Here is a 20794-nt window from a genome sequence, read left to right as displayed (position 1 = left end):
AGATACTTGGAAAAGAAGCAGCTGTTATAGGAGATTCACTGAGAAGCTCACAGGGTTCAGATGAAGATGTCAAGAGGAAAGTGTATATTTAATTTCAGAATGTATTAATGACACAAAATTGAAAGAATTTATAATCAGAAATGAGATTAAGTATGAGCTATGCATAACTATGCAGAATATAATGGAAGATGGGAGTATGAAACAAAGAACAGAAAACAATTGTGTGTATTCATTCTGAAATTTGGATCATATAGTGGGAAATGAAATACTTTGATTCCAGGGTTTATGAATAGTATCTGTAATGGGAGGACATCTGTTTATTATTTAGCTATCTGCTAGTTACAAAAAAAAATATTTTTAGTTCGGCATTGAGAAAAAAGGGACATTACATTAATACATTCATTTTGAACATTGCATATAGCAGAAATGAGACAGAAGAAATAAGAGAGAAAAGAAAAATGTTTTAGTTAGATTTTCAATCAGCTTGTTGAGTGATTTTATTTTTGTAATGTAGCCATTTGGATGCAGATTGCAACATGAAATCAAAATAGATTTATATCACTTGTTTTTACTGTGCTGTCACAGCTCAAATTATGATCTCACGTTGGTTTATTTGTACATGCTGATTGATACATAAAATATAGAGAGTATTTTTGAAGGATAAAATAAACCTTCAGACAGCCCTGCTTTCTTAGCTGGAAATAAATTACCTTGCCATTAACCTCCATCCCATATTTTGACCTTAATCTAAGTAGAATTCTCCAGTTATGATCTGACCAATATTTTACATTTTCAAAGCTTTTATACTGTGCATGTGTGTTTATGAACACCAAAGTATCATATGCGAGGTTAACTGGTGATTTTAAACATGGCTATTGATGCTTAGAAATGCTCATTTTCTGTCTTATTTTAAAAAATATATTGACCTTAATTTGATGATTTCCCTCAAAGAGTAAAATGCAGCACCCAGTTACCAAACTTAATTTGAAAATTAATTATTAATATTCAATCCACTTCTTCCATGCCCTTCAAAATTGCACATAGGATTTTTTTACAAATTGCAACGTTGTTTAATTTGTAGTCCCATCATGCAATAGCAGCATTAAAATGAGCCTTTCTTTCACTGTAAAATTAACAAAAGGATTTGCCATTTCCATGTCAACACTTCCAGATTCTGATGAAACATCATTGATATGAAACATTAGCTCCCTTTCTTGTCTTCTCCTATGCTGCCAGATCTGCTGAGTATTTCGTATATTTTTTGTTGCTTTGCAGATTTACAGTATCTAGTTTTTTGCTTTTCAGTGGTGCAGCAACTGATGAAACAACTCAACTTCCATTTCAGCATAGACAGAAACCATCAAACGTATGAACATTGCACCTTGAAAGCTCATTTGCTGCTGTCATGACTGGATGTCGGTGTTCAAATGCTAGACATAATAGATTAGGGCACTTCAAAGTTAGGCCATCTATGGTATGGCCTCAATCGTGCACTTACAAAATCCTGCACAGAATTGAAAGGAATTCAGGAAAGACTCCAAATTCCAAAGAGCCTTCTATCAGTTCAACATGTTGGCTAAAGTATGTTATGCACCCTAGAATTCATAATGGAAAATCTCATGTTAGTCTCCTGGATGCATAGCTTTGACTGTTGAATTATTTCACAAGAATCACTATTTTATTTGGAGATACTCTAATTTTTGTTTCAAAGCAGTTTGGTATTCAAATCTGGGGCAAAGAAAACCTTCTGTATTCTGTTGCCCTATGGTCAGCATGAACTGGTTGGGTCAAAGGGGCTATATCTGTGTTGTATTACTGTATAATACTCTGACTCTATCAGCACTTGAAATCCATTTTTAGGGGAAATCCTTATACCATATGCTTGCTGTACTTGGTCGAGAAGAAGATGAATTCTCTTCTTGAATATTGTGAAGTATAGCAGAAAGCAGCAAACATTGTATGTATGAGAAGTTACTTCTTGCAATGATCCAGAAACATAATTAATGTGATAGTCACTTCCAAAGTTAATCAGATTAAACTCTGTAGCTGGAGATTTACAGCAAGCGCAAGATATTGATGACCAATTATTTTGGTATTCTTAGTCTCTCGGTACAGATGTGTAGTATTAGGAGCATTAGTCCTGCAAGTCTCATGTGAAATATACCCTATATGCAAAGGCCTTCTCATCTTGGATCTCCTGACTCCTCTAGTAAAAAAGTAGAAGCCTTTATCCTGAGGCACTAATTTCTACAAACTTTGCAGCAGCAGCACAAAATCTTTTCCAATTCAGTTTCTCCAACAATCAGCAACTAGTTGCAGATCAATTAAATAAGCAAGTATTGATTTTTACCTGCAGTTCAGAACTGGTTTCTTGTGGAAGGCACAAAAAAAGTGCATTGGGTATAAAGAGGTTTGCAATTTGTCAAGTAGATTGCATTGTTATTGCTCCATACACTACATATTTCTGCCATGAATACCTGATATCCACGTATCTCTGTGATTCAATGTTGCAAGCGGTGTCATCAAACCATAAGATAAGCATCACCAATATCTAAGATCTGTAAGATATATAATGTTCCTCTATAGAGTGCGCTTGTGCATGCACACACATCTTTTGCTACTAGCACACAAAGGAATTTAAACTGCACACAAAAGATCGTTGCCCTCTACCTCATTGGCATGCTTCAGGATCTTACACAATCACATTACCTTTTCTGGTTTCTGATGCAGACGGTGTTGACAATGTGGATTTTGCTATGATTTGTCTGCAGACTTTAGAACTGGTTTATTTATACTGTTTTATTGAAGAAACTATTGATTCACAAATCAATAATTCCAAAGAAGCAAAGGCGAGAAGCGCAAAAGAACCGCTAGTTCATTTAAAGCAGAATGTTCTGAGAGAGTGGAAACAATCAAGCCCAGAGGAGATCCAAGTTCTTGTTGACAGTAATTTTATTTCTTTTAAACAATAAACAACAAACTGGACTTTATAGCTTATTATCCTTAGAATATCTTCTGGTTTACTTCCACTTAAAAATTCATGTTGTTGGCACTGGGCACAAAATTGCATAGCACAAGATCTTTGTACACACTGGTCATTACAAATTAGAGGAAGCATTGAAGGTATATCACTGAGATAATCATATAACAACAGATTTAACCTTAAATTTATTTTGCTAAACATTCAAAAGTACAAAACTTATTTCAAGTTCAAGTAATACCAATAAATGCATTTTACAACATCTAATACATTTATTGGTATTAATTGAACTGTAATGTCATGCACAATTAAGGGAATTCCTTTTCACTTAATTTCAAGGTAATTGACTGTCTAATAAACTACTGTACTTCTAACTGGTTAACTTAACTCATGAATGAATAAATTTTGGAATTGAATAAGTTAATAAGTATACTGCATTCTGAGTGTAAGAGATCAAGAGACTTAAAAAAGGGCTCAAAGTGAAATCATTAATTCTGACAATTTATCTCATAACTTGTTTTGCTATAGGCATTGTTTGATGAAAAGTGGCACCTTCTGCGAGTCCTTATAACAGAAAGAGATGCTACTTTATATTTGGATGATAAATTTATTGAGACAAGACAACTAAATCCTGTTGTTGGTATCTTCATTAGTGGAAAAACACAGATTGGAAAGTACTTTGGGAAAGAAGCAACTGTACCAGTAAGTTAGAATCTTGCTCAATTAACAGCGCTATGAAATAATTAATTACTAAAAATCCAGATTTTTCCCAATCTCTGCACTATATTGGAGATAGTGTATGGTCATGCACTTTGGTGGAAGAAATAAACAGGCAGACTATTATTTAGATAGGGAGAGAATTCAAAGTGCAGAGATGCAAAGGGTCTTCAGAGTTCTTGTACAGGATACCCTAAAGATTAACCTCCAGGCTGAGTCAGTGGTGCAGAAGGCAAATGCAATGTTGGCATTCATTTCTAGGGGTATAGAATATAAGAGGAGGGATGTGATGTTGAGGCTTCATAAGGCACTCATGAGACCACACTTGGAGTATTATGTGCAGTTTTGGGCTCCTTCTTTTAGAAAGGATATACTGACATTGGAGAGGGTTCAGAAAAGGTTCACAAGAATGATTCCAGGAATGAAAGGGATGCCGTATGAGGAATATCTGGCAGCTCTTGGGCTGTACTCCCTGGAGTTCAGGAGAATGAGGGGGGATTTCATAGAAACATTCTGAATATTAAAAGGCCTGAACAGATTAGATATGGCAAAGTTATTTCCCATGGTAGGGGAGTCTAGGACAAGAGGGCACAACTTCAGGATCAAAGAATATCCATTTAAAACAGAGATGCAGAGAAATTACTTCAGTCAGTGGGTGGTAAATCTGTGGAATTTGTTGCCACCAGTGGCTGTGGAGGCCAATTCAATGGGTGCATTTAAGGCAGAGATAGATAGGTTAGCCAGGGCATCAAAGGGTATGGGGAGAAGGCAGGGGAGTTGGGATAACTGGAAGATTTTGATCAGCCTATGATTGAAAGGCGGAGCAGCCTTGATGGGCCGAATGGCCTACTTCTGCTTCTTTTTCTTATGGTCTTACGACAGATTGAGCATCTCAGATTTTCTCTTTGAAACTTATCTGATAAATATATGGTGAAATACAGATACATGAAAATGTTTTGGTTAGGTAATTATATCTGTAATCATGAGATTCGAATGTAGATTCAGATATAGACTCAATCAAGTCTGAATAATTCAAAAATTACTGAATACAAAATAAATTATTTTACAGAAATTATTTTATTAGGCAAAATATAATGATTACTACTTTTTTTAACATGATACTATTGATTGTAGTTTGACGTTCAAAAATTAAGGATTTACTGTGACCCAGAACAGAATCAGCGTGAAACTGCTTGTGAAATTCCAACTACTGTAAGTACATCTCCATATGATAACTTAATTGTATTGCATAATAAATAATAAACCTTACTTATCATTCTTAAGTTGTCATTAATAACTTCAAAGCATAATAATTGTTAAAAATATGTCATTAAAATCACATTCCTTTGATTCACCTTGGGCAATGGCATCTGGCAACTAGTTTCAAGCATATAAAGCAAAATGTGGAGGAGATCTACATTCAGTAACCACTTTATTAGCTACACTTGTACACCTGCTTATTAATGCAAATATCTAATCAGCCAATCAAGTGGCAGCAACTCTATATAGCATGCAGACATGGTCAAGAGGTTCAGTTGTTGTTCAGACCAGACATTAGAATGGTAAAGAAATGTAGTGTATTCAGAGAAGTTCTTCTACCAATGTTGTAACATGTGGTTAGTTGAGTAACTGTCACCTTCCAGTCAGCTTGAACTGGTCTGGCCATTCTCCTCTGACTTTTCTCATTAACAGGCCATTTTTGTTCATGGAACTGCAACACACTGGTTTTTTTTTTTTTGCACCATTCGCTAGAGACTATTGTGCATGAAAATCCAAGGAAATCAGTGGTTTCTGAAATCTCACATCACTCCATATGGTACCAACAACTATTCCACTGTCAAGTTGCTTAGATCACATTTCTTCTCCAATCTAGTGTCTGGTCTAAGATACCTTAACCATAGAATGATTATTTTAAGTTAGAAATAAAATATGTTTCAGCTGCAGAGAAAATGGAAGGGCTACTAATTTTAGAAGCATGTATTACAGTACTTTGGTAGAAAGACAGACTTAATGACTGGTTTCTGTTGAAATCTAGATTTTCCTTTTGACTGGTTTCCTCCTATATCCCAAAGACAAGTGAATAGGTTGGTTAATAGGCCACTGTAAATTACCTTGGTGTGTAGGTGAGTGGTAGAATCTGAGGGGAGTTGATGAGAATGTTTCGAGAATAGATTTCAGGAAAAAATAGCAAGGTAATGCAATTATTCTCTGAACCAGCATAGGTTTGATAGGCTGAATGGTCTTCCTCTCTGTCTAAGGAAAATGGGAATGTGGAAATTTAACCAATGTTCTATAATATAGCATAGTTAGCAATTACAAGTTGTAATGTACAATTGCAATGTACAACCCTCAAAATGTCACAGACTTCATCAAAGGGGTAGCATTGAGACAACACGTAACATGAAAATTATCTTTGAGGCCTGGAAAATATGCATTTTATTTGAGTGTTAAAATAGCAACATTTGACTTTAAATATATATCACTTATTTCTTCTGCTTCTGGGATTTTTATTGTTTTTCTGCTTAGAATTTTTCTCTTTTGCAACCATGATCACCTATTTAATTAAGGATGATTAGTATCAATGAATGGAGAATAGTGAAGCAGTGCTTGCATTTTAGGATGTATATTTTGTCCAAAAGGTTCTCTTTTACTTTGGACTCATTATTCTTCTGTGATTGGAATCCTTTGTCAGTCTAATTATATCTTTCTAAACTTTTATTCCAGAATATTCTGGTATGTATGATAACCCTGTTTTGGACATTATCAAGTAGGTGACATTTAAGTATTTACACTATATTTTACATGTGTTTATGTAATCATTAAAATTCTTAAAATTTTATAGATTTTTAAATGTAATATGTATTAAATATGAAAATATCATAAGAATTAAAGCTATAGTAAAGAGAATTTAAATACTATTCAGTAAATTTGCTTGGCAACTGAACTTTAACTACAATTATAGGTACACTAAATACTTGCTTAATTTTGTGATCAAGTTAACAATATTGCTGTCATCAGAAATAAGTTATTCCACAGTATTTTTCAGAATTAAATCATAGCTAGCTCTTAATCTTGCCAATCAGAAATTCCCTCATTTTTTGCCTACTTTCTGTTCCCTGATATCTAGACAGCCTATTATCCACTCTAACATATTACCTGTTAACCATGAGCTTTTATTTTCTGCAATGATGTTTGATGCACTACTTTCACAAATGCCTTCTGGAAATCTAAATATATTCACCGGTTCTTCTGTATCCTTAGTACATGGCTCTTCTTCAAAGAATTCCACTATATTGTGAGAACATTGGGAAATTTATAGAACTGTGAAGTTATATTAGTTTGTTATTATAGGAGAATACTGAACATTTGCATTCACATTTCATTTCCTGGAACTTTGATTTGATAAAGGATCTCAGAAAACTTGCTGGGAAGTATTTCTAAGTTATTTAATATGTGAAGAAAATGTATCTTGTATGCAGATTTTATAAATAATCTGACCACAATACCACAAATAGTGCAAAAAGATTAAACTTCCTTGTAATCAACCCCTAATCTAAAACTGTGGACACAAAGAATGTTCCCATAATTTCCTTTCTGTTTTATGACACCAGATGATTATTAAGAATGAGGTTAGGTTTTTGATGCCCCTGCCATGGGAAAGAGATTTTGACTATCTATGTTTTTTGTGATTCATAATCTTGTATTTCTATCACATCACTCCTCAGCATCCTTCTCTCCAGGTAAACAAGCCCAGCCTATCCAATTTGCCCCAAATAACTAACGTCTTTCAATGCAGGCAACATGCTGGTGAATCTCCATTTCATTCTCTCCAGTGTAACTAGTAGTGACTGTACAGGTTCTTTTGTCACCATGTATATTTTCCTATAATTTCAAAAGTTAACTGTAGTGTCAGAAAGGCATTTACTAACTAAAAGATATATAAGTGTATGAATCATTAGGAAACCTTTTGCATTTGTTCTTTGTGGTTCTTCACAATATCTAAATACTCAGTAACATAAACATTTTCCTTTCATTTGGACCCATGGATACTCTATCTTGGGAAATGATTACCAACTGGAAGAAGAAAAGATTCATGGCTTTGTGTACTGAATCCTGGATACCTCTAGCCCAGGACTGCATGGGAGGAGAAGGGTATTGAGAACCTCAAGTTCATGTATTAGGTGGATACAAAAACCCAGCATAATGGTGGAAGCACTACTCACAAAGTAGAATAATCTGCATCTTCCATAATGTCCTCATCAGAAGCCTCAGAATCCATAGAATCAGGGTGTAACTAAGTCAGTCTCAATCCCAAAGAACTGTTTAAGAAAAAGAAGAATATTTTAATCAGCATTGCTATGTTGATTGGAACTCAATTTTGAAAGTAAGGTTACTCCAGTCCTCTCTCTCAATATTGCAGAATAAGACCATTGCATTCTGCCTTTTTTAACTCAATAGGTATAGGGAGAGTTAAAAGTTTAATGCTTGTTCATCTCCATACACTTCCTTAATGACTTGCTTTCATTGATGTTGGAAGAAAAATTACTACTTATACCTACGTTCAGATCTAAATACTGGAGAAGGTCATTGTTCCCCAGGAGTGTGTTGCCTGAGTCAAATAAAGATGTTCTAGGAAGTTGTGTGTAATTGAAAATGTTTGAAATACTTAGCAGGTCAGGGTGCATTTGTTGAAAGAGAAACAGGGTTATCTTTCAGGTCAAGGACCTTTTGTCAGAACTGAAGAACTATTTCCAGCATTTTCTGTTAAATATTTCTAGCATATACAGAATTTTTGATTTTCATTTACTCACGGGTAATTTTTTTTTGCTAGGCTTACCAGCTCTCCGTTATTCCTGGGCCTGTGAGTGTATAGTGTCACCACATGTTGCACGCAGCTTAATATCACCATCTTTATTTTGCCAGGATCTGAACTAGTGCTTGGATGTGTCCAAATGTGATCCTCCTCTTTCTCCTTAGTGATGGACCTAGGGAGATAAGATAACTTGCAATTTTGCCATAGTAAGGGCAAAAGATCATCATAAGGGAGAATAGAGGGTATTGGTAAGAGAAATATGTAGATGCATGTACAGGACCAAGACAGAATATATTGATTCAGTGAAGGATGAGGCTCCTTGATTTGTCAGATAAAAAACAAAGTGATTCCACTAGAGAAGTATTTTTCTTGCAGAACACAACAAGCAATAAAACAACAGTAAAACAAACCTGTTCCTCCTTGCCACTTACTCATATTCATATCCAGTTCTCCAACTCCAAGACAGGCTGCCTTTGTCCTCCACCAAACTCATGGATTCACAGGCATTGGACTTCCACAGCAGACTTGCAGACCCTGCCTTCATCAAACTTCTAGATCACCAATCGGCCTTCAGGCTTTGACATTCAGTATACACCTGAGGACATGCTGATGATAATGAATGAGGACAATGGATGAAGACCCCAAACACTGGGCCTCAAACAACATTCTTGCTGACTCAAGTACTCATGTACCTAGGGGGACATGGGTCATCGTTATTCCTACCCAAACAGGACTTTATAAGCAAAGGGATTTTATCTCTTTGAGGAAATAACAGACAGGATAGACAAAGGAGAGTCAGTCAATGTTGCTTACTTGGATTTTCAGAAGTAAGCAACATCAACTGACTCTCCTTTGCCAAGGGGTTGCATATGAGGCTGCTAAATAAGATAAGAACCATGATATTGCAGGAAGGTTACTAGCATGGAAAGAAGATTGGCTGATTAGCAAAGAGTGAAAATAAAGGGGGCCTTTTCTAGTTAGGAGCCAGGACTAGTGGTGTTCTGCAGGGGTCAGTGTTGTGTCCGGTCCTTTTCCCATTATATGTTAATAATTTGGATGGTGGAGTTGCTGGCTTTGTTGTGGATAACACAAACGTAGGTGGAGGGTCATACAGTGCTGAAGAAGCAAGGAATTGGACAGATTGGGAGAATGGGCAGAAAAGTGGCTGATGGTATACCATGACAAACACAAAGTGCTGAAGGAACTCAGCAGGTGAGGCAGCATCCATGGAAATGAAAAAACAGTTGACATTTCAGGTCAAGACCCTTCTTCAGGATTGGAAAGGAAGGAGGAAGATGCTTGAATAAAAAAAATGGGGAGAGGGGAAGGAGGATAGTTAGAATGTGATAAGTAAAGCCAGGTATGTGGGAATGGTAGAGGGCCAGAGAGGAAGGAATCTGATGAGAGGAGAGTGTATCATAGGAGAATGGGAAAATGGAGGAGCACCAGGAGAGGTAATAGGCAGGTGAGAAGAGGTAAGAGGCCAGAGTAGGGAATAGAAGAGGGGAGGGGGAGTGAAATGAGAATGAGAAATCAATATTCATGCCATCAGTTTGGAGGCTACCCAGATGGAATATAAGATGTTGCTCGTCCACCCTGAGGGTGGCCTCATCGTGGCATAAGAGTAGGGCATGGGTCCACTTGTTGGAACGGGAATCGGAATTAAAATGTTTGGTCCACCAGACAAGTGTAACACTTTGGCCACTTGCAGGGATAAGTGCCGGGAGGGAGATTAGTGGGGAGGGACAAATGGATAAGGTAATCATGGAGGGAGGGTTCTCTATGGAAAGCAAAGAATGGGGGAGGTAAAGATGTGTTTGGTGCTTGGATTTCTTTGGAGGTAGTGGAAGTTGTGGAGAATGATGTGTTGTATGTGGAGGCTCATGGGTTGTAGGTAAGGTGAGCACAGATGTCTATGAAATGAAGAAGATGTGGGTGAAGGCAGCATCAATGGTGGAAGAAGGGTAAACCCATTCTTTGAAGAAAGATGACATCTCTGCTGTCCTGGAAAGGAAAACCTCATCCTGGGAACAGATATGGTGAAGGCAAAGGAAATGGAATAGCATTTTTGCAGGAAACTGAGTGGGAAGAGGTTTAGTCGAAATAGCCACGGGAGATGGTAGGTTTATAAAAGCTGTCGGTCAAGAGTTTGTCTCCAGAGATGGAGACAGAGAGATAGAAAAAGGGTAGAGAGGTGTCAGATATGGTAGATAGGGTAGGGAAATTTATGGTCATTCACTTTGACAGAATGAAGCATCAATAATTTTCTAAATGGGAGCAGATTTGGCAATCAGAGGTGCAAAGGACTTTGGAATCCAAGTGCAAGATATCCTACAGGTTAACTTGCAGGTTGAGTTGTTAGTAAGGAAGGCAGATGCAATTTTAGCATTCATTGCAAGAGATCTAGAATATACAAGGGGTGACTGATAAGTTTATGGCCTAAGGTAGAAGGAGTCAACCTTAGAAAACATAGCACATTTATTTTTCAACATAGTCCCTTCCTACATTTACACACTAGTCCAGTGGTGGTGGAGCGTACGGATTTTGGACCTCCAGAAAGTGTCCACAGCAGGGGTGATTGATAAGTTCGTGGCCTAAGGTGGGAGGAGATGAATTATTAATTTCAAACTTCCTGCATAATCACTCAAAGAGTTGAACTGCATGTGCATGTAACGAGAGCTGTATAACTCATCTCCTTCTACCTTAGGCCACAAACCTATCAATCACCCATGCTATGGACACTTTCTGGAGGTCCAAGATCTGAATGCTCCACGGCCGCTGGACTAAGTGTGTAAATGTAGGAGGGATCTATGTTGAAAAATAAATGTGCTGGTCTAAAATTGACTCCTTCTACCTTAGGCCACAAACTTATCAATCACCCCTCGTATAAGCAAAAATGTAAGGCTGAGGCTTTATAAGCCCTTTGTCAGACCATGTTTGGAATGCTAAAAGCAGTTTTGAGCCCTATATGTTAGAAGGGATGTGCTGACATTAAAGAGGATTTGGAGGATGTTTATGAAAATGGACCTTAAAATGAAAATTGTAATGTATGAGGGAGATCTGAGCCTATATTCATTGGAGTTCAAAAGAGACTCCAGAGAGGGATTCTGTGGATTTCTGAATCAGCTGCAGTTGTGAGCTTTAGTTCTGAATGCTGTTTGGTTGCTTTATTATTTGCACAATTTGTTTTTTTTTCTCTCTGCGCACTGGGTGTTTGACAATCTTGTTTTTTAATGGATTCTTTTGGGGCTCTTTGTTTCATGGCTGCCAGTGAGGAGACAAATCTCAAGGTTGAATAAAGTATACATACTTTGAACTTTGAATGAGGGTGATCTCTTTGAAACGTACGAAGTATTGAAAGGGTTAGATAGAGTTGATGTGGAGAATATTTTTCCTATAGTAGGGGAGTCTAGGACTAGGGAGTAATCCTCAGAATAGAAGAAGGTCCCTTTAGAACAAAGATGAAGTGTAATTTCTTTAGCCAGAGAGTAGTGAATGCTGTGAAAGTGAAATGCTGTGCTAGTGCACGCATTCAAGATAATAGAACTTTGGACTATCCAGATTTAAGATTAAGAAGATTAGGCAAGTGGAGAAAAATCAAAAAGAAATAAGCAATTCCTACACCTTTTCCTTATTTTCTTACTTTGTTAACATTGTTCTGTGCACCAATGACTTTTCCTTTTTACTATCTTTGTATATTACTCCTAAGAGTTTACCTAAATTCAAAAAATAAGTAAATTTAATATCAGCTGCAATTATCTTATAAGTGTTTTTATCTAGGTTTTATTTTTCATTTTAGTGTGACAATAGTCTTGATGACATTTTTGCAACATCACCACCATGTACATGCTCCCCAGGGCCACAGGGCCCTCAAGGAAAAAAGGTAATAATTGTTACTTTTCGTACAACGAATAGTTTGCAACTTTCTCAAAGAAATGTTCTTTGTTTTAACGAGTTAAAATGGAAGTTATTTGGCAATAATAGTAACGACTAGACAAATCACAGGTTTCTACCTGAAAAGCACCTACTGCAAGTTTCATTTAAGTTCAATGTTCTTTCTGAATACTCTGCAGATTGTTGTTTCTTATCTAAAATCTAGAACCAATCAGAGAAGCTGTTAATTAGTTTGTTTCTTTATTGGAATTGCTACATTGTCCACAGAGATTGATCTGAAATGAATGCCTGCCCTAGTCTGCCAGATGGGCAGGATGGGGTGGGTGAGGGGTTATGAGGAATAGCTAGTAAAATCAGAATCAGTTTTATTATCCCTGTGATGTGAAATATGATGTTTTGCCATAACAGTGCAGTTACAACATAAAATTACTATAAATTACAAAATAAATATATAGTTAAAAAATAATAATTAGGTAGTATTCATAGGTTCATGGACCATTCAGAAACCTGAGAACTGGAAGAAATTGTTGAAATTGGAGCATTGAGTGTGGGTCTTTAGGCTCAGGTACCTCTGAGTAATAATTTGTTAGTAATAAGAAGGGAGCCTCTCGCAGACAGTGACGGTCCTTATTGATGGATGCTGTGTTCTTCAGGCATCACGTCATGAAGGTGTCCTTCATAGTGGAGGATAGCGTCTGTGATGTAGCTGGCTGAGTATACAACCCTTTGCATCTCCTTGCGATCCTGTGCATTGAAGCATCCATATCCAGCAACCAGTCAGAATGCTCTCCACCATACAACTATAGAAATTTGCAAGAGTTTGAAGAGACTTGTTATGTCACCAAAGACTCACACAAATTTCTACAGATGGAGAGCATCCTAACTGGTTGCAACACCATTTGGTATGGAAGAGCCACTGCACGTAAATGGAAAAAGCTGCAGAAAGCTGTGAACTTAGCCAACTCAATCATAGGCACTAGCCTCCCCAGCATCTCAAAAGGTGACATCCTTCATTAAGGACCCCCATCACCCAAGTTATGCCCTTTTCTTATTGCCACTATTAAGGAGGAGGTACAGAAGCCTGAAGACACATACTCAATGTTTTAGGAACAGCTTCTTACACTCTGCCATCAGATTTCTGAATGGACAATGAACACATGTACAGTACCTCACTTATTTTTTTCTGTTTTTGCTCTCTTCTTGCATGCTTTATTTTTTTTAATATTTATTGTAATTCATGGGATTTTTTATTATTATAAATTACAATGTACTGCTGCAAAAAGACAACAAATTTGACAACATATGCCAGTGATATTAAACCTTATTCCAATTCTGTCATGCCAAATATCCTCAGACCTTGAACAAAGAAGCCTGCTTTCTTCATGATTTCATCAATGTGTTGAGCCGAGCACAAATCTGAGATCTTGACACACGGTAGTTTAAAGCTGTTCACCCTTTCCACTGCTGACCCCTCTGTGAGAACTGGTACTGTACTACCCCTTCCTTAAATCCACAGTCAAGTCCTTGGTCTTGCTGATGTTGAGTGCAAAGATATTGTGACCACTCATCCAGCCAATCTATCTTACTTGAGTACATCTCCTCATTTCCATAAAGATTTTACTAACAATGAAAATAGTTGAAAGATTGTAACATTTAAAGATTAAGTTCTAATAAAATATTAATTCAGTCATTGATTGTTGAATCTGGCTGATTATAATACTTATCTCATACCAAAATGATGTATAAATGGTAAGGTGACACAAGCATAATTACATCATAATACATCACAAAGTTATGAAAAGGTAACTTAAAATTTCCCCAAAAAATCAAACTGTGTTAAGCCAACAATAATCTTTTTTCAATATTTTCAAAATCCTAAAATTATCTGTATTTTATTTAAGTTGAGCTGAAAGTTTTTGGGCTATCTTTTTACATCTCTGCTTGAGCATATTGGAAGCAGTATGTGAGATTTTTTTTCTCACAGTATTTTTAGCTTTCATTGGTCATTTTTCTCTTTCAGTAATTCCACAGTAGTCCCTTTAAATTGATAATTAATCCAGCAGGATTGTGTCTAAAAATGTAAAATGCTGAAAGCAGATCAGGCAATATCTATGTGAAGAGAAATATTATTAATGTTTCAGAAAGCAATGCATTATGTTTTTTTTTTCATCTGAGAATATTTTGACCTTGGAACCATAGATGGCTTCGTAACTACTTCTAATCCATATCTATAACATTACCAGAAAAAGCTCAGAAATTGCCAACAGGGTAATAAATATTGGTCTTGACAGCAGTACTGTACCCATATCCCAATAAAGAATAGATTTTAAACAAAGTATCCCTTTTCATCAATATCATGGGGGGGGGGTCATGATTGACTGGAGCCAAAATTGGACCAGCCTCATCAAAACTGTGAAGGGCAGGTTGGATATTGTCTGAAGCACAACTCACCTAACTGTTAGGTAAAAGTCACCTGACTCTTCAAGTCACCAATGAAAGTTACTTGTGATGAAATATTTTCTAATTTCCTGGACAAGAGCAGTTATCATTGAGAGGATAAATTCATATGTATTACTTATAAGTAGTCACAGTTCTGAGGCAATTCAACATTTTACAATTAACTGCCAGACACATTACTTGCTTAGGGATTTTACTGTTGGGTCTACATCGCCCGAATGCGAAAGCCAAGGACACACTGGGAAAGCTTTACAGTATCTTCACCTCTCTACAAAACAAGTATCTGGCCAGGTCTTCATAATTGCAGGACTTTCAATCATGTTGATCTGCAGGACATTTAGCCTAAATTCTACCAACATGACACCAGAGCCACTAGGCAAGAAAACATGTTTATACAAACAATGTGGTACTTACATAATCACATCACCATTTTGGTCTCTCTGACCATATCTCCATAATGTTAATCCCAGAATACTGACTGCTGCTGAAAAATGGAGAAACCAGTCAAGAGGACCATCACTATATAGCCTATTGAGGCAATATCTATGCTTCAAGACTAACTTGCAGATGTTCAAGGAAACTGCAACAAACAGAGAAGACACAGGCCTCAAAGGATATGTTCCATATATCACCAGTTACATCAGTAAGTGTGCAGATGACATTGGTATCTCACAAATGCCCAACCAAAAGTCTATAAGGCCATAAGACATAGGAGCAGGATTAGGGCATTCGGCCCATCGAGTCTGCACCACCATTTCATTCTGGCTGATCCATTTCCCTCTCAACCCTTTCTCCTGTCTTCCTCTCATAATCTTTCACGCTCTGACTAATCAACAACGTATCAACTTCTGCCTTAATACATCCAATGACCAGGCCTCTACAGCCACTTGTGGCAATAAATTTCACAGATTCACCATCCTCAGACTAAAATTCCTCCTCATCTCCGTTCTAAAGCGACGCCTCTCTATTCTGAGGCTGTGCCCGCTGGTCCTAGACTTCCACATCTGTCAACATTCAATAGATTTCAATGAGATCTCTTGGATTTTTTAATTTTCTCCATGTAGCAAATAGTCTACGCTTTATTCCTCCTACCAAAGTTCATGACCAAACTGTCCTTGACACTGTATTCCATTTATCACTTCTTTGCCCATACTTCTAACCTATCCAAGTACTTCTACAGCCTTTCTGTTTCCTCAACACTACCCACGCCTCCACCTATCCTTGTATCATCCACAAATTTGGCCACAAGGGCACCAGTTCCATCATCCAAATCAATGGCATATAATGTAAAACAAAGTGATGCCAACACGGACCCCTGCAGAACATATCTAATCACAGGCAACAAATCAGAAAAGGTTCCCTTTATTCCCACATTTTGCTTTCTGCCAATCAGCCAGTAGTCTTATCCATGCTAGTATCTTTCCATGGGCTCTTATCTTGTTAAACAACCTTATGTGCGGCCACTTGTCAATATCCTTCTGAAAATCCAAGTACACAACATCCACAATTCTCCCTTGTCTATCCTGCTTGTTATTTCCTCAAAGAATTCTTACAGATTTGTCAGGCAAGATTTTCCTTGAAGGAAACCAAGCTGACTTTGGTCTATTTTGCCATGAACCTTCAAGTACCCTGAAACCACATCCTTAGCAATTGACTCCAATGTCTTCCCAACCACTGAGGTCAAGCTACTTGGCCTATAATTTCCTTCATTCCGCCTTCCTGAGCGATGGAGTGACATTTACAATTTTCCAGACATTCTTGAAAGATCATTACTAATACCTCCAAAATCTCTTCAGCTAACTCTTTCATAACCCGGGGTGTAGTCCATCTGGTCCAGGTGACTTTTCTATCTTCAGATCTTTCTGCTTCCCAAGCACCTTTTCCCTAGTAATAACAACTGCACTCACTTCTGCCCCATGGCACTTGAATTTCTGGCATACTACTGGTGTTTTCCACAGTGAGGACTGATGCAAAATACTTATTCAATTCATCTGCCATGTCGTTATCCTCCATTACTACCTCTTTACTCTCGCCTCTCTTACTCTTTATATATCTCAAAAAGTTTTTGGTATCCTGTTTGATATTGTTGGCTAACTTATCCCTATATTTCATCTTTGGCTTTGACTTGCTTTGTCAGCCATGATTGTGACATCCTGCCTTTAGAATACTTCTTTGGAATGTATCTATCCTGCACCCTTCCAAATTGCTCCCAGAAACTCTGGCCATTCTGCTGTCATCCCTGCTAGTGTCCCTTTAGAGTCAACTTTGGCCATCTCCTTTCTCTTGCCTTGGTAATTCCCTTTACTCCACTATAATACTGATACATCTGACTTTAGCTTCTACCTCTCAAATTGCAGGGTGAATTCTATCATATTTTGATCACTGTCTCCTTAGGGTTCCTTTACCTTAAGCTCCATAATCCAATCCAGTTCATTACACAACACCCAGTGCAGAATAGCTGATTCCCTAATGGACTGCTCCAAAACGCTATCCTAGAGGCATTCTACAATTTTTTTCTCATGGGATCCAGCACCAGCCTGATTCTCCCAATTTGCCTGCATATGAAATCTCCCATGACGATCATAACATTGCTCTTTTGCCATACCTTTTCTATATCCCATTGTAATTTGTGGCCCACATCCTGGCCTCTCTTTGGAGGCCTGTATATGTCCACTGTTAGGGTCTTTTTACCCTTGCAGTTTATTAACTCAACCCTCAGGATCCTATGCCTTTTGATCCTAAAGATCTTTCTAAGGATTTGATTTAATTTTTGCCAACAAAGCCACATCACCCCTTCTGCCTATTTTCTTGTCATTTCAATACATTGTGTATTCTTGGATCTTACGCTCCAAACTATTATCTCCTTTCAGCATAACTCAGTGATGCCCATAGTGTCATATCTGCCCATCTCTAACTGGGCTACAAGATCATCTCCTTTATTCTGTATACTGAATGCATTCAATATAAAATCCTGTGTCCAACCCCCTTTTCAATTTTGTCCTCTTCCTACACTGCAACCCATCCCACTGACTGCAATTTTGCCCTAACATTTTGCTTGTACTTCCTGACAGTTTCACTACACACTGCCTCTACTCATAAACCATCTGCTAAATCATCAGCCCTATTACTCCAGTTCCCATCCCCCTTCCATATGAGTATAAACCTTCCTCAACAGCTCTAGCAAACCTGCCCACAAAGATATTGGTCCCTCTTGGGTTCAGGTGCAACCTGCTCCTTTTGTACAGGTCATCCCTTTTCCAGAAAAGATTCCAATGATTAGAAATCTAAAACTCTGCCCACTGGACCAGTTTCTCAGCCACATATTCATCTGCCAAACCATCCTATTCTTACCCTCAGGGACACATGGCAATCCAGAGAAAAGTTTCTTTTCAGCTTTCTATCTAGGTCACTAAATTTTCTCTTCAGGACCTTCTCACTTTTCCTGTGTTCTTGGTGTCAGACTTCTGATTGCTCACCCACCCCCTTTAGAATGTCATGGACCCAATCCAAAACATCCTGACCCTGGCACCTGGGAGGTGGACAAAATCAAAAAGGGTGAATACAGGACTAATGGTGTTATAGACACCATAGAACAAAGTAGATGAACTTGTAATACACTTGAAGATTGGCATGTATAATATTGTAGAAATCACTGAATTATTTCTCAAAGAAGATTATTTAGCTGGGAGCTTAATTTCCAAGGATACATATTGTATCAAAAGTATAGGCAGGAAAGCAGAGGGGGCAGTGTTGCTCTGTTGGTAAAAATGAGATCAAATCATTAGAAAGAGGTGACATAGGATCAGTAGGTGTTGAATCATGGTGATTAGAGCTAAGTAACTGCAAAGGTTAAAAAAACCCTGATGGGAGTTGTATAGAGACCCCCAAACAGTAGTAAGGATGTGGTCTACAATTTACAACAGGAGGTAGAAAATGCATGCCAAAAAGACAATGTTACAATAGTCATGGGGATTTCAATATGCAGATAGATTGGGAAAATCAGGTTGGTGCTGGATTCCAGGAAGGAGAATTTCTAAGGTGCCTACAAGATGGCTTTTCAGAGCAGCTCATGTTTGAGCCCAGTAGAGGATGAGCTATTCTAAATTGGGTGTTTGCAATGAACTGGAATTGATTAGAGAGCTTCAGGTAAAATAACCTTAGGGGTCAGTGATCATAATATGATCAAATTCACCCTGAAACTTGAGAAGAAACTAAGGTCAGATGTATCAGTATTAGAGTGGATTAAATGGAATTACAGAGGCATGAGAGAGTAGTTGGCCAGAATCGATTGGGGGAAAAAAAAACTGGCAGGAATAATAGCAGAGCAGCAATCACTAGAATTTCTGGAAGCAATTCAGAAGGCACAGGATATATACATCCTAAAGACGAAGAAATATTCTAATGGAAAGATTTCAATACCAAGGCCAACAAGAGAAATCAAAGCCAATATAAAAGCCAAAGAGAGGGCATTAAAAAGAGCAAAAATTAATGGGAAGTTCGAGGATTAGGAAGCTTTTGAAAATGAACAGAAGGCAACTAAAATGTCATTAAGAAGGTAAAGATAGAATATGAACGAAAGCGAGACAATAGTATTAAAGAGGATACCAAAAGTTTCTTCAGATACATAATATGTAAAAGAAAGTCAAGAGTGGATAATGGACTGCTGGAAACCGATGCTAGAGAGGTAGTAATGGGGGACAGGGAAATGGTGGACAAACTGAATAAGTATTCTACATCAATCTTCACTGTAGAAGATACAAGCAGTATGGTGGAAGTTACAGGTCATAAAGTGTATGAAGTTACCATTAGTAGGGAGAAGGTTCTTGGGAAACTGAAAGGTCTAAAGGTAGACAAGTCACCTGGACCAGGAGATGTATATCCTAGAGTTCTGAAAGAGGTGGCTGAAGAGATTGTGGAGGTATTAGTAATGATCTTTCAAGAATCACTAGATTCTGGAACAGTACCAGAAGACTAGAAAATTCCAAATGTCACTCCACTCTTTAAAAAGGGAGAGAGGCAGAAGAAAGGAAATTATATGCTAGTTAGTCTGACCTAACAAGATGTTAGAGTCAATTGTTAAGAATGTGGTTTCAGAGTACTTGGAGGCATATTACTTGAGCAGGCCATTCTAGACTGGGTATTAAGCTATGAAAAAGGGTTAGTTAGCAATCTTGTCATGCGAGGCCCCTTGGGTAAGAGTGACCATAATATGGTGGAATTCTTCATTAAGATGGAGAGTGACATAATTAATTCAGAAACAAAGGTTCTGAACTGAAAGAAGGGTAACTTTGAAGCTATGAGACGTGAATTTGCCAAGATAGACTGGCAAATGATACTTAAAGGGTTGACGGTGGATATGCAATGGCAAGCATTTAAAGATCGCATGGATGAACTACAACAATTGTTCATCCCAGTTTGGCAAAAGAATAAACCAGGGAAGGTAGTGCACCCATGGCTGACAAGGGAAATTAGGGATAGTATCAAGTCCAAAGAAGAAACATAGAAATTAGCCAGAAAAAGTGGCACACCTGAGGACTGGGAGAAATTCAGAGTTCAGCAGAGGAGAACAAAGGACTTAATTAGGAAAGGGAAAAAAGATTATGAGAGAAAGCTGGCAGGGAACATAAAAACTGACAGCAAAAGCTTTTATAAAGATGTGAAAAGAAAAAGATTGGTTAAGACAAATGTAGGTCCCTTACAGTCAGAAACAGGTGAATTGATCATGGGGAACAAGGACATGGCAGACCAATTGAATAACTACTTTGGTTCTGTCTTCACTAAGGAGGACATAAATAATCCTCCAGAAATTGTAGGGGACCAAGGGTCTAGTGAGATGGAGGAACTGAGGGAAATACATGTTAGTAGGGAAGTGGTGTTAGGTAAATTGAAGGGATAAAGGCGGATAAATCCCCAGGGCCAGATGGTCTGCATCC

At 37.7% G+C, this 20794-nt stretch overlaps 1 protein-coding gene across 1 annotated transcript in view; it reads left to right on the top strand.

The window, feature by feature from the left end:
* col21a1 (collagen, type XXI, alpha 1) overlaps window positions 1-20794 on the top strand; it is a 192301-nt gene that overhangs the window by 39665 nt on the left and 131842 nt on the right. The window contains exons 6-8 of the mRNA XM_059983461.1: window positions 3509-3682; window positions 4832-4909; window positions 12310-12393. Of these exons, the coding sequence (XP_059839444.1) occupies window positions 3509-3682; window positions 4832-4909; window positions 12310-12393 (336 nt within the window). The remainder of the gene's footprint in view (window positions 1-3508; window positions 3683-4831; window positions 4910-12309; window positions 12394-20794) is intronic.

This window comes from Hypanus sabinus, chromosome 10 (assembly GCF_030144855.1).
Source record: "Hypanus sabinus isolate sHypSab1 chromosome 10, sHypSab1.hap1, whole genome shotgun sequence".
Lineage (NCBI taxonomy): Eukaryota > Metazoa > Chordata > Chondrichthyes > Myliobatiformes > Dasyatidae > Hypanus > Hypanus sabinus.
This window is presented reverse-complemented; position numbering and strand designations above follow the sequence as displayed.